The sequence below is a fragment of the Pteropus alecto genome, unplaced genomic scaffold (genome assembly GCF_000325575.1).
Source record: "Pteropus alecto unplaced genomic scaffold, ASM32557v1 scaffold171, whole genome shotgun sequence".
Taxonomy (NCBI): domain Eukaryota; kingdom Metazoa; phylum Chordata; class Mammalia; order Chiroptera; family Pteropodidae; genus Pteropus; species Pteropus alecto.
Genome location: NW_006431925.1, coordinates 32,008 through 45,067, shown reverse-complemented (window position 1 = coordinate 45,067; position 13,060 = coordinate 32,008). Strand labels below are relative to the sequence as shown.

The following is a 13,060-nucleotide window of genomic DNA, read 5'->3' as shown; positions in this document are numbered from 1 at the left end:
ATTAAGGGAAAAGAACTGTTCTTTTTGACAGAAGGAGAATCTGAGTCTTGCGGGTCACTTGGCCAGCCAGGAATGTTGCCCAAGGAACCCACAGGACCCCTTTTTGGTTACTGCTGACTACTGCAGACACCACCATCTGCCACCCCGACTCTACCCCGCCCTGCTCCAGTTTGTCCCAGTCTCCCCCTCTCCAACCTTTGGCTACATGAGCACAGTAGGCAGAATAGAATTTTTCTTTCAGGGAAAATCATTGGGGGCCATGAAGCCGAGCCTCATTCTCTTCCCTACATGGCATTTCTTCGGATAAAGTCTCCAAAGCACAATGTCTGCGGGGGGTTCCTTGTGAGTGAGGACTTTGTGCTGACAGCGGCTCACTGCTGGGGAAGGTGAGGAGCAGTGTCCGGGCCCCCATCCTTCTGTAGACACCTCTCAGGGGACCGTCTTCTCAGGGGCTGCAGACCTAGGCCACCTAGTAGCACAGAGGAGCTCTTTGGAGGGCAAGCAACTTTGGTGGGGGAAAGGGACAGGTCAATTCAAGTGGCCTGTTGAAGAGAGAAAGGACTGATCAAAGGTGGCATGGGAAGGAGGCCGAGGTTGTGCCCAGGACCCCGGAAAGCAAATGTGAGAAATTCACGGTTTTGTTTAGAGAAGGTGAGCTCAGTGCATGACTGAGCACCCTAAATCTGCTTCAGGAACTGCCACCTGGTCCGAGCTGCCAAGAAGCAGAGGGCACAGAGATGCTCAGCTCCAGGGTCCCATCCACCATAATTCCCCTCCATAAGTCCAGTCCCACCCTGTACTCAACTGTCCTTTTTCTTTCACAGCCCCTGGGCTGTATTTCCTGTGACTCCACCTCCCTCTCTGCTCTTTATGCAGTTCAATCAGCGTCACTCTGGGGGCCCACAACATTTTGGAGCAGGAGAAGACCCAGCAGGTCATCCTGGTGACAAGAGCCATACCCCACCCAGACTATAATCCTGACACCAAAGCCAATGACATTATGTTACTTCAGGTAACTGTAGGGCTCCACTAGTTCTTGCACACTTTAACCCCAGGGTTTTGCACTCCTTGTGAGCTCAATCCTGTTCCCCTTCCCAGTATGACCCTTTACTCGTCCCAGGGCTGTAACAACAGCAACCCCAGGGCTGTCCCTGGAGTCTGTAGGTCATTGGTAGATTAGAATTCCTATCCTTTGCCTTCAGCTAAAGAAGAAGGCCAACCTGACTGCCGCCGTGAGAATTCTCAGTCTGCCCAGAAGGACAGCGCAGGTGAAGCCAGGGATGGTGTGTAGTGTGGCCGGCTGGGGACGCCAAGGCGTGACCACCAACTTGTCAGTGAGACTGCGTGAGGTAGAGCTTGAAATCCAAAGTGACAAACAATGCAACTCTCACTACAAAGACCTTTACGACAGCACCACTCAAATATGTGTGGGGAACCCAACAAAGATTCAGAATTCTTTTAAGGTGAGATCCCCAGCATTGCCCATGACAACCGTGGGCATGACTGAGCTTTGAGGAGACCCTGGACAGTAGAAACTAGTCATATCCCTATATCCTCAGTCTTTCCACTGATTCAGTCTCTGGTCCTGTCTCCCTGGGTGGGGGGAGGGAGGGCGGGAGGGAATGAGAGATTGTCCCACATCCATTTATGGGCAGAGGTTTCCCGGAGGAGGGGGAAGGGGACTGTCATGGCCCGGCTGGAGCCCCAGGACCTAGAGAGGCGACAAGGCCTGCCCTGGCCCTGATGTCCCATACAGCTCCCTAACAGAGACCAGCCACCCCTGGGACAGTGAGGCAAGCAGGACCAGGAGAAGGCCCAGCTCAGTCCATCCTCGCTCTGCCCACAGGGAGACTCTGGGGGCCCCCTCGTGTGTAACAGCATGGCTCAGGGCATTGTCTCCTATGGAAAGAAGGATGCGAGACCCCCAAGTGTCTACACCAGGATCTCAAGCTTTTTGAAATGGATAGCAAGAACAATGAGATACCTCAAACTGCAGAGACCAAACTGAGGCGTCCCGGAAGCGATCCTTCATCTTCTCCGAGGGCACAAGCTAATACTGCATTGGGCAAAGTGGATGGAGGGGAGTCTGCCAGACATTTAATAAATTTTCATCTCTAGAGCAGAAATCACTGATTCCTCTTTTATTCACCAAAACATTTGTTAGTTACCTACTGTGTGTCCAGCAATCGTCTGTTCACATGTCAGATCTGCTATAGGCTTCCCCCTTCAGTATACCCCACCTTCCACCTCTAGAATAAAAAATCATGCTACATTGATAGCCAGCTCCTTCCAGATACACCTCCCCAGTGCCAGCTCCCCCTGCCAGGCTGAATGTAAACTCCGTCAGGAAATAGAAGACAACTCACCAGGAAAAAGTGACCCTTTTCTAGAAGACTCCCTTATCTTGACCATGCCATTCTCCTACACACATACCCCTACCCTCACGCAGCCCCAGTGCCAATATGAACATAAAAGAATCCATAAATTGGAAGAAGGATTAACTAAAAAGATCTGGGGTGGGGGAACAATTCTCCACCCTAACAAATGAGTGGGAAGATTTTGGAATGGTGTAACTCACCTTATGCAGTGCTCCCTTCCCCAAACCAGAGCAGCTTAGAAGCCTAAGAAGTTTAAGAAGGGTCCGTCAGTACTCCTTGGACCAGCATGAGTGCCTGTCACAGCCTTATTTTTATTCCCGAGCCCAGTGCATCTTCTGGTGCCCTGGCAGGCCATTCTCCTGCAGCGAGAAATGACTTTGACAGTGCTCTTCCATGTTGGTCTGTGCCAGCCTCTCTCCACCTCCCATTGAGCGTGTGTGTGTGTGTGTGTGTGTGTGCGTGTGTGTGTGTGTGTGCATGTGCGTGTGTGTGTGTGTGTGTGTGTCTCCAAAGGAAACTCATTATAATGAAAAGTATTTGTTTCAAGAGTATCCTTCCATAGCCGTAAGCCTACTGAGGAATTTTTTTCTTATATTTTCAACAATCTCTAAATCTTTTATATAAAGTTGGATTCAGAAAAGTAACCTCATTGTAAAACATCCACCTGAAAGAAGGCTAAGCTGAAAAAAAATGGTTTGCAGAATGTTCGCCATTGATGACTGCGCTTCGACTACGGGAAAATGTATTTGGGGTATAAAAGTTTTACATATTCTACATAGAAAGATAGTTAAATACAGAACATATAAATAAGAAAGTGAAAATTACCGAGAATTCCACTACCCAGAGATCACCGCTGATGCTTAAGCACGTTTATTTTCACTTTTTCTCTGTGTATTCATAGGATGCTGTTCTTGGCACAGAATTGAGGCTGGGCTGTGTAGAGCTCGCAGTGGCTCCCTTTCCATTTCTCTTTCTTCTGCTGTCACACTGGTGAGTGTTGAGACAATCGGTTTGCAATTGTTTACGACTGCTCAACACAGGGACACCAGAGACAGGGTTCTCTGGACACTGGACAGAGAAAACTTAGTAGATAGTACTATTAGGATGATCAGCGTCCATTTCCCCATCCCCTGGCAACAGTAACCAGCATTTCTCGAGGGGAAATTGCCCACAGAGAGGCACTATGATTTCGGCAGGTCAGTGCCCATCTCAGCTCAAGGGGTGCTAAATGACTTAAGCGTAAACCAACCAGGCCACTCAATTCTGATGGACCCAAAGATGATTTGTTTTGAGCCAATGAATATCAAGTCCAGGATTTTTGTTCAAAACCGTGGGATAAGAGAAGCTCTCTTTGTCACAGAGTATTTATATTTAAAGAGTGGATTCTGAATAGTCCAAAAATATGAGGCTGGAATGGTGGTAAGATAGGAAATGGAGTTACCATTTGGGGTATTTGGGTGTGTCCGGGGCTACCTAGTCCAGCCTCTATCTCACACCACCAGAAGACCCTTCGCCAGAGCCCTTACCATCTCATACCCTAACCTCAGATTCTCAGTCTACTCCAGCTGACCGTCTGCTGCTCAAGGGCAGAAGCCATGTCACTCATATCCCTGGATCTAGCTGGCTAAATCATCATTCATGATTTCATCAGAAAGGAAAAAAGAGCCTGGATCACGGAAAGGGAAACATTTCTGATGTAGTCACTTAGGGACTTTGGGGTTCCAGCCCCTCTGTTGGCAGCAGTCACAGTCTTCACTTTCCTGTTCCTTCTCCTTATGGCTTAGCAGGAGGAGTGCAAATGCGGTGACAGTGTCATTCTCACCTAACCAAGCCAGAGAACTTTGACAAACCACCTCGTATAATGGTACCCAACAAAACTAGAGGAGCATGGGTCGAGGTGTGTAATGTCACTGAGTCACACTTCCTTTGTTCCCCTCCGGGGCTCTGTGTCTGGAAGGAAGAAACACCAGAAGCTCTGACTTGGGCAGACCTCAGGGAAGATGCAGCCTCTCCTGCTCCTGTTGGCCTTTCTTCTTCCCCGTGGGGCTGAGACAGGTGAGTGACCATCCCCATTCCAGAGGCCAGAGCCATCTCATGAAACCCCCTGGGCTCCTGACCCTTAAAGCACAGCACAGGCAAGGAGTTTCTTCCATTTGAGCCCAGGAACTGTCTGAAGTCCAGCTCCCATCCCAACCCCAGACTAAGTCCAATGCTGGACAGACACTCAACAAGGACAGCTGAGAGGAAGAGTGTCCGCTAAAAGGTTTAGCAGCTGTTAGCCTCTCTCTGATCACCTGGAAAGGGGGTTGTTCATAGAAAGGCATTTGGCAGAGGCTGTGAAGCTACAGAAGATGAATAATTAAAATCCTTCGTTTCAACCCAGGAAAGGGCGCCTTAGATGAACCAGCTGCAATAATGCGAGTTGTCACTGGACCCATCTGAAGAACCAGTTAAATTTCTCAGTGCTCTCTACCCGCTTACTCCCAGCAGGAGAGGAGCCCAGGATGTGATTGCTCTCAGAAATGGCTGGATGACTACATACAAGGCGCCCAGGTGCCTTGGCCCTTCCCCAGGCCTGGGCAGCCAATTTTCATCCCCACCTCCTTCTGCCTTCCCAGGCCCTTGGGCAGTGACCTCTCCCCATCCCAGTGGCCTTAAATCCCATCAGCACTGTCCCCACCAAACCTCAGCCAAACACTAATTGGAAGCCATGCATTCATGCAGTCAAAAAAGTGTCTACTGAGAACCTAGGTTGTGTTAGGTCCTAGGACATAAGGATTTTAGAAAATCCAACTCCATAAGCTCATGGGTAGATCATTAGAAAATAGCACCAATCGGGATGTTCGCAGAGGCTCAGGGGGTGTCAGGGAGACTTACCGAGTATTGTCCACATCCCTTGGGGCTTCACCATCTTCAAGCTAGGTCTTACTTCTTCCACACATGTATCTCAGTAGGACATGGAGAATAAGTACTGTCCCCCATTCTCAGAGGGGGATTGTGACACTTGAGGTTCAGAAAAGATTATTCTGCTGCAGGAGAAACTGACAGACCCTGCCCCCATTGTCTTCAGCACACACCTCAATCATCAACTTCCTGAGCCTTCCCCGCTAACCACAGCCACTCCTAGTCACCCACTTTCCAACTTTTTCCTTCAGAGGAGATCATCGGGGGACACGAGGCCAAGCCCCACTCCCGCCCTTACATGGCCTACATTCAGTTTCTGCAAAATGGGCATAAGAACAGATGCGGTGGTGTCCTCGTGCGGAAGAATTTTGTTCTGACAGCTGCTCACTGCAGTGGAAGGTGAGGGGCCGCAGCCAGCCGACACCTCCTGAGACCCGCTCAGGGACCCCTCCCTCCCCAGGGGTGCAGCCCAGGGGAGCTCCCCAGGCTCCTGGTAACTCAAGCTCACAGAGCTCCTCAGAGGAGCCATCTGACAGCACGACTGGGATAAGGAAAAGCTGAGAAAAAGGACAAGTAAGCTTTGGGCTCAGAGGGTCAGAGGTCAGAGTAAGTGACACAGTAGAGAAGAGAAGAGAGTGACCACACTGGCCAAATCAAGCAGTGATGGAGGACGAAAGCACGCATTAACATCAAAGGACAAACTCAAGCGATTTCATGATATTGCCTGAGGGTAAGAGCGAGCTCCCAGAAGCCATACACTCGGTGTCCTTGAGAAGCAGAGGGCACAGTGTCACTCAGCCCTCTGGCCCTAGCTGTAGCCCTGCCCTGCCCCGCTGTCACCTCTCCTTCATGGCTCTGGGCTGTATTTCCGGTGCCTCCACCCTCACACACATCCCCACTCTGCTCTCTGTATAGCTCAATCAATGTCACCCTGGGGGCCCATAACATCAAGAAGCAGGAGAAGACCCAGCAAGTCTTCCGTGTGGTGAAAGCCATCCCCCACCCAGACTATAATCCTAAGAACTTCGCCAATGACATCATGTTACTGCAGGTAAGGAGGGAACCTCCTGCTGCTCTTATTGCTCTGGGCCTCAGTGTTTCCCTCCCACTATGACCTGTCCCTTTCCTCTTCCCATCCTGGCCTCCTGACCAGTCCCAGTGGCTCAGGGGGGAGGGCGGGCACTGCAGCCTCTTGGTGTCCAGGCCCAGAGGCTGCTGGCTGATCTGAGCTCTCTTGCCTCTTCCCCATCAGCTGAAGAGAAATATCAAGCTGACGAAAGCTGTGAAGCCCCTCCGCCTGCCCAAGGGTGAGGACCAGGTGAGGCCTGGACAGAAATGCAGTGTGGCCGGCTGGGGGCAAGTCGCCATGGGCACCTTAGCAACCACTCTACAGGAGGTGGAGCTGACCATTCAGAAGGATCGAGAATGCAAATCCTGCTTCCCCCACTACTACAGCAAGGACAGCCAGATCTGCGTAGGAGACCCGAAGAAGAAGAAGACTGGCTTCAAGGTCAGGTTTCCAGCATTTACCTACACAGGTCCTAGGAAAGAGGAAATTGGGGAGTTCTGGGGTGTGGGAGTGATTATATCATAACGCCTCAACCTGAGAGTTCGGACAGCCTGGGCCCACAAATCCAGTCTTGAGTGTTTTCCTCCAAGTGGATTAAGCGGGGGAGGGTGAGGAAAGATCAGTCATCCCACAGCAGTGTCACCATCGGAGTGAAAGGCTGGGTGTGGGCCAAGCTGGAAGGAACAGTCACAGCCAGGCTGGAGCCCTGCGCCCAAGGGAGGAGACAAGGCCTGTCCTGGCCCTCATCTCCCACTCTGCTCCCTAACAGAGATAACCAACCCCCGAGGCAGGCAGGACCACAAGGAAGCCCAGCTCAGTCTTTCCTCTTTCTGCCCACAGGGGGACTCTGGGGGGCCCCTCATGTGTAACAACACAGTCCAGGGTATTTTCTCCTATGCAAAAATGGACAAGGAACCTCCAGGAGTCTTCATGAATGTCTCACACTTCCTCACCTGGATAAAGAGAACAATGAAGCGCCCCTAACATCAGGCATAAGACTGACCTTCTACTTGGTCTGACCATCTTTCCTGGGGCAAAGGCAAGAATTCCATGGGGGCGGGCAGTGAGGAGTACAGGGCCATAATAAACAAATCTCCAGAGCGAATACAACTGAAGTCTTGTTCCTTGAACCACTTTCAATAGGCAGCAACACTGCTGCAGGCAGCCTCTGCTGGCAGTCCCGGGTTTTGCTTCCTCCTTTCCCTCACAGCCCTCTGTCCTTCCAAAGCCCCATGCAGTTTAGTTCTTGATTCATTTTGCAAACACAACTCTTTGGTGCTTAGCCCTTAGTAAGGACTGAGTCTAAACTCCATTATTAAAGGATAATCTTCTCTCCCTAGAAATGGTCCTCTCTGGGCCTGAGAAAGTCCTTACCTTCTCTAAGCCAAACACCATCACCAACCCCTCCCCCCATCCCCCACCCAGAGACACAGAAGCAGGCCAATCGAATGGGAATAACTCCAGGGACCCAGAGGCCAGGGGACCATGCCATGGGCACTCGGTTTTATGTTTCTAGGGCCTCAGTCTCCAGCAGGGGGCAGGCTTCTCCCACAGCCACAACTCTGCAGCTTTGGAGGCCAAAATGCTCCTATAATGGTCCTCATCTCACTTATGTCCCATTTCCCTCCCTGCCCTGGGCCCAGCACTGAGTTCAGTCAACCTTCTTCCTCCCTGGCCGAACTTCTCACACCAACCCATGTTTTCCATTCAAGTTACCTGGCCACCAGCTCCTTCCCTCCCAGCCCACGCTATTTTGAGTTAGCCTCTCTCTCATCTCACGAACAGAGGCCTCGGTGTCCCATGTTTATTCTCCCCTATTGCTTCCTCACCAGACCTGAACTGCCAGCCCACTTGACACATATCAGAGGGGCCAGAACCCACTTCCCACCTGGGTAGGGTTGGCTCAGGCCCTCCTTTCAGCCTATCGTTCCCCAGGGGTTCAGCCACCACTGCCTGTGCAGTCTCATTCAGCAGCCTCATCCCTTTTCAGCCTGGCCTGGCCTGGCCTCAGGACCTGACTCCCCCTGCTGGCAACCTGGGTTATGGCAGCTTTGTGCACCACAGGCTCCAAGCTGAAAGGCTGGAAAGTACCACTTTGTAATCCATCAGTAGATCAAATGTTGATCTCTCTCTCTCTCTGTGCCAAGCACATAACAGGTTCTGTCCTTGCCATTGGGAAACTTACAGTGGTGAGAAATTTCCTCTCAGTTTTCCTGGTTCCTCTCCTCAACCAGGCAGATCAGTTTCGCACAGATAGATCTATAGTTGAAATCCACAAGAAAACTTGTCATGAACATAATTAAATTCTCGTTATTTTGTGAGTATTGTACATTGCAGTTTCACATGCATGATCTTGTTAGATTACAGAACAGCAGTGTGAAACTGAAAGAGACTTGGAGACCAGCAGGTCCTGAGGTTTGCAATCTATGCTCAGTGAAGTTCATGCCCAGAGGTGAGGGAGGAGGGAGGAGGCAACCAGGGCAGCCTTATCTTTACTTATATTATACATAGAAGGAATAAGCCTCGGTCCACAACCCACCAAGGGTCACATTCCAACTGCAAGACAGTTCGTTGTCACCCAGACCCCATTATTTTAGAGTCCCTTATCCTTGAAACAGCGCCACCAGTGAGTTGGATGTGACAGATACAACCAACAACTCACAAGAGCTGAACAATGATTCAGGTAGAACCTGCATCGAAAGGGAAGCAAGTTCACACACACACACAAATAAATAAACAAATAATAATAATAACAACAACAAATAAATCGCATGGATACGAGAAGCAAAATCCAGCACATTTAAACATAAGGTAAAGAGCAAATAAAAATTTCACTCAAGACTGTCCCTACATCCATCTGCCAAGTCTTTCCTGGGGTTCCCGGCCCTGGCGGAAGCACAGGTGAGAGAAGAACTGAATGCATGTGCGGAGAGGAGCAGGTGAACGGTAGAACGTGAACGAGACAAAGGACGACTTCAGGTTACAGCAGTAACACTACACGATGCTCTTAGGAGAAGCCATCACACAAAAGAAATGGAGACCCGGGAGTTGGGTCAGCCACTAGGAGCTCACGGAACATGCAGGCCAGAGCCAGCAGCAGAATGGCCACGGACATCTGCCACCAGGGACAAGGGTGTGTGGCCTCGAAGGACAGCACCTGATGGACCAGTCTTCCCCTTTACACCTGACAGGAGCACTTCACACAACATGACATACATTAGGAAGAAAAACCATTACTTATAGTGACTGCAGCATCATGAAGATCGGGCTGCTCTTGACGGTACATGTTTCCTTAACATTATTTCTAAGGACATTCACATTGATTTCTCTCTCTTTGATCTAGTGATTTTTATTTCTAGGACTTTTATCCTATGTCAGGCCGAAAATGTGTGTGTGCTTGTGTGCGTGTGTGCGTGTGTGTGTGCATAGGTGCATGCGTACGTGTGCAGGAGCAGGGGGTTATTCATAAAGATGTTCATCACATCATTATTTAATAATAGACCCCAAACTGAAATCATATCAATGTTCAAAATAGAGAAATGGTCAAGTATGACATATCACTTATGTATTACACAAGCCATTCACACCTACGTATCCACAGCTCCAGAAATCTAGGGTAAGGAATCGAAAGAAAGAAAACTAAGCTAAGAACATTAATACACGAGTTTTCAGAAAATCTAATAAACATTTGGAAAAAAGTAAAAGTACACTAACTAATCAATGCAAATTAAAAGTCATAATTTTTTCTTATCTGAAAAGGAAGGATTTACAAAAATAATAACACTCAGATTCAGTACGGACATTGAGAAAATGGCATTTCATACCTTGTACAGAAACATCCATTTAAAAAAAGGAAAAAAGTAGTCTTTTACCTAGCCATCAACCGCACTGAGAAATTGGACAAGGTTATTACTTAAATATTTGTTATACAACTTAAATCTTAGAAACAATCACTATGTCTAGCACGAATTTGGGATTATCTTTTAAAATGCTATGTACTATTGAACACTAAGTTAGGACATGAGGTACATTTTGCCACATGAAAGAATGTTCGCCAGGTATGCTGGAGTCAAAAGCAGATTAGAGAGCAGAATACAGTCATGCACCATTTAACTACAGGGATATATTCTGAGAAATGGATCATTAGGTGCTTTTGCCATTTTGGGAACATCTTAGAGAGTGTATTTACACATACCCAGATAGTATAGCCCACACCTAACAAAACAACACAAGATTAAATCGAACCCAAGAGAAAATGTGGTAAACATGTATAAGGCTAACACTCATACAGTTTCATAGCAAAAAAATTTTGTTCAATAGGTAGAAGGAGCACACTCTCAAATAACGATAAAAAGCATACTATAGTAAATACATAAATAAGTAACATAGCCATTTATTATTATTATCAAGTATTCTGTACTGTGCGTAACTGCATGTGGTATACTTTTATATGACTGGCAGTGCAGTAGGTTTGTTTACACAAGCATCACCACAAACACCCAAGTAATGAATTCCTCTATGACATCATGAGGCAATAAAAACTTTTCAGCTCCATTATAATCTTATGGGACCACCTTTGTATATGCAGGCTGTCTTTGGTCAAAACATGGTTATGGCATGCATGAGTGTATACAACAATCATATTTTCTCTTACACATATTTCCCCTTTAGGCTATTTTTTCCTCCAACATATCCTTTTTCCTAATTTTTCTACAAATGTCATATATTATTTGGATAACTTAAAACCCTGTTTATTAAATATGAATGAGACTCTAAAATGATATTTACTAATAGATTTTAAAAATTAGGGAAATGTTTACATAGAGTAATTAAACTATGGGATTCACAACTAAATATATTATAACCATGCCTACATAAAAATACACCTTGAAAAAATGCAACATAGAATTACGTCTGTTAACAGTAGTTATTTGGACGGTGGGATTTAGACTGACATTTTCTTCTATGCTTTAATTTATTCAATATTTTTTATGATTATTAAAATAATTTAATTTCTAAAAATATTCCATGTCAGAAATATTCCACGTCAACTTAAGTTAGGCTTAAGTTGATAGAAGTGTTAGTTAGGATAACTCTAAAAATTCTAACACATAAACTTTAGTGATTCAGCGTCTCATATAGCAGCAGTCTATTTCTTACTCACACACAGTCCAAAATGAATTTTCATGGCAATTAAGTGCCCCTTTTTACTCTCAAGTGTCCGGTTTGGGCAATAAATTACATGGTCAGCCCATATTAAGAGACCAAGGCTCAGTTCCATAAACTGGCTTCCAAGTTCTCCGGATTCACCTGCATCAAACCCTGGGAGGCGAAGAACCCAGATGGTCAGGCACGAGAGTGTTACAGGACGGGTCTGGAAGACACCCAGGTCATATCCACTTATATCCCATTCGCTACGACAGTCACTCAGCCACACCTGACCTTAAGTGACGCTGGATAACGTAGTTCATCTATGTCCCCTGGAAGAAGAGGAAATAGTTTTGCCAAATTGCTACCTCTGCTCGACCACGACGCTTAATAGTGTTTGCTGTTTACAAGGATCACGAGCCCTAAATATTTTTCTGCCCATTAAACTCATACATTTCCATTATTTAAAAAATTGGACGACATAAAGGGGAAAAATGAGAGTCACATAAAATAGTTGTTCTGGTTGTTGCCCTTTTTTAACAGGATTAGTATCGACGTGTGTACACCATTTTACATTCTACATTTTCCACTTAATAGTACATGATACAAACTGCTCCGTGCCACTCCAAGCAGTCCTCTAAAACATGATGCTTTCTCATAGCTGGATAGCATTGCATCCCATGAATATATCATGTTTTATATTACCTCCCCTATTGTTGACTTTGGATTGTCAGAGCATTTTTGGAAGAGGGTCTCGGAATATGTCCACCTCCACCTCTTTCTCACGCTGACCCAGTGCCCTGAGACACGGTCTCAGAAGCAAAGTCCTCGACCCGGAACACTGAGGGCCTTGAACATTTTGTCAAATCTTTCTCTGCCACATCCAGGGGGTCCGGGTCCTTCCGCTCTTCCTCACAAGGAGGACAGCACAGGCCAGTTCTTGGCAAGAAACTGTGTCCACGGGGCTGGCACAGCCTTCTCCCGGCACTGACTCTCCATACGACAATCACAAGCTCAGCAGTGGAGACTTCTCGAGAAGCTGCCAAAACGTCCCTCTAAGAGTCCTATGAAGGCAGCCCTGAGAATGTCCGGGATGCCTAAGCAGTACACGATCTCCAACACAGCTATCGGCAACTGGAGTGGTGACTGACACAAAGGGAGGGAGGGGAAGTGACCCAGCATCAGCTGGCAACCGCCTGCCCAGAAGATGTGCATTGGTGGCGGCATGTGGGGCCCAGGGAGGAGGTGGGAAACGCACTACTTTAATGTCCCAACATCCCAGAGGAGAAAAACATTGTAACTGACGGAAATGTAATCAAACAGTCCAAAGTAGATGGAACCAGCTTGGAGATTGTGAAACATATCACGGTCTTATTAGTGAATATCACGATTTTTATTAAAATAAAGACATTAAAAAACATACATGCTTCTATCTACTCTCACATCTTCCCCTCTCCATCAAATTTTCTCTCTAACTCCCACCACCTGACGGACTTTTTTTTTTAATTTTCAGTGGCAAATATACAAACGTAAAACGTGCACAAAACATAAATGTACGGTT

At 47.3% G+C, this 13,060-nt stretch overlaps 2 protein-coding genes across 2 annotated transcripts in view; both read left to right on the top strand.

Annotated features, from left to right (window-relative positions):
• LOC102881520 (mast cell protease 1A-like) overlaps positions 1-2,112 on the top strand; it is a 2,934-nt gene extending 822 nt beyond the window's left edge. Inside the window, exons 2-5 of the mRNA XM_006906851.2 lie at positions 242-386; positions 877-1,012; positions 1,203-1,463; positions 1,847-2,112. Of these exons, the coding sequence (XP_006906913.1) occupies positions 242-386; positions 877-1,012; positions 1,203-1,463; positions 1,847-2,008 (704 nt within the window). The 3' untranslated portion in view covers positions 2,009-2,112. The remainder of the gene's footprint in view (positions 1-241; positions 387-876; positions 1,013-1,202; positions 1,464-1,846) is intronic.
• Positions 2,113-4,326: 2,214 nt separating this feature from the next.
• LOC102881256 (granzyme H) lies at positions 4,327-7,448 on the top strand. The gene is made up of 5 exons (XM_006906850.2): positions 4,327-4,433; positions 5,534-5,681; positions 6,198-6,333; positions 6,535-6,792; positions 7,192-7,448. The coding sequence occupies exons 1-5, from the start codon at positions 4,379-4,381 to the stop codon at positions 7,333-7,335; spliced, it is 741 nt and encodes a 246-aa protein (XP_006906912.1). The 5' UTR covers positions 4,327-4,378; the 3' UTR covers positions 7,336-7,448.
• The last annotated feature ends 5,612 nt before the right edge of the window (positions 7,449-13,060 follow it).

Excerpts from the sequence above, each read along its gene's own strand:
- LOC102881256 (XM_006906850.2), top strand. The coding sequence starts at position 4,379 with ATGCAGCCTCTCCTGCTCCTGTTGGCCTTTCTTCTTCCCCGTGGGGCT. Across the intron at positions 5,682-6,197 it reads GCTGCTCACTGCAGTGGAAG|CTCAATCAATGTCACCCTGG; the intron begins GTGAGGGGCCGC and ends CTCTCTGTATAG. Across the intron at positions 6,334-6,534 it reads ATGACATCATGTTACTGCAG|CTGAAGAGAAATATCAAGCT; the intron begins GTAAGGAGGGAA and ends CTTCCCCATCAG.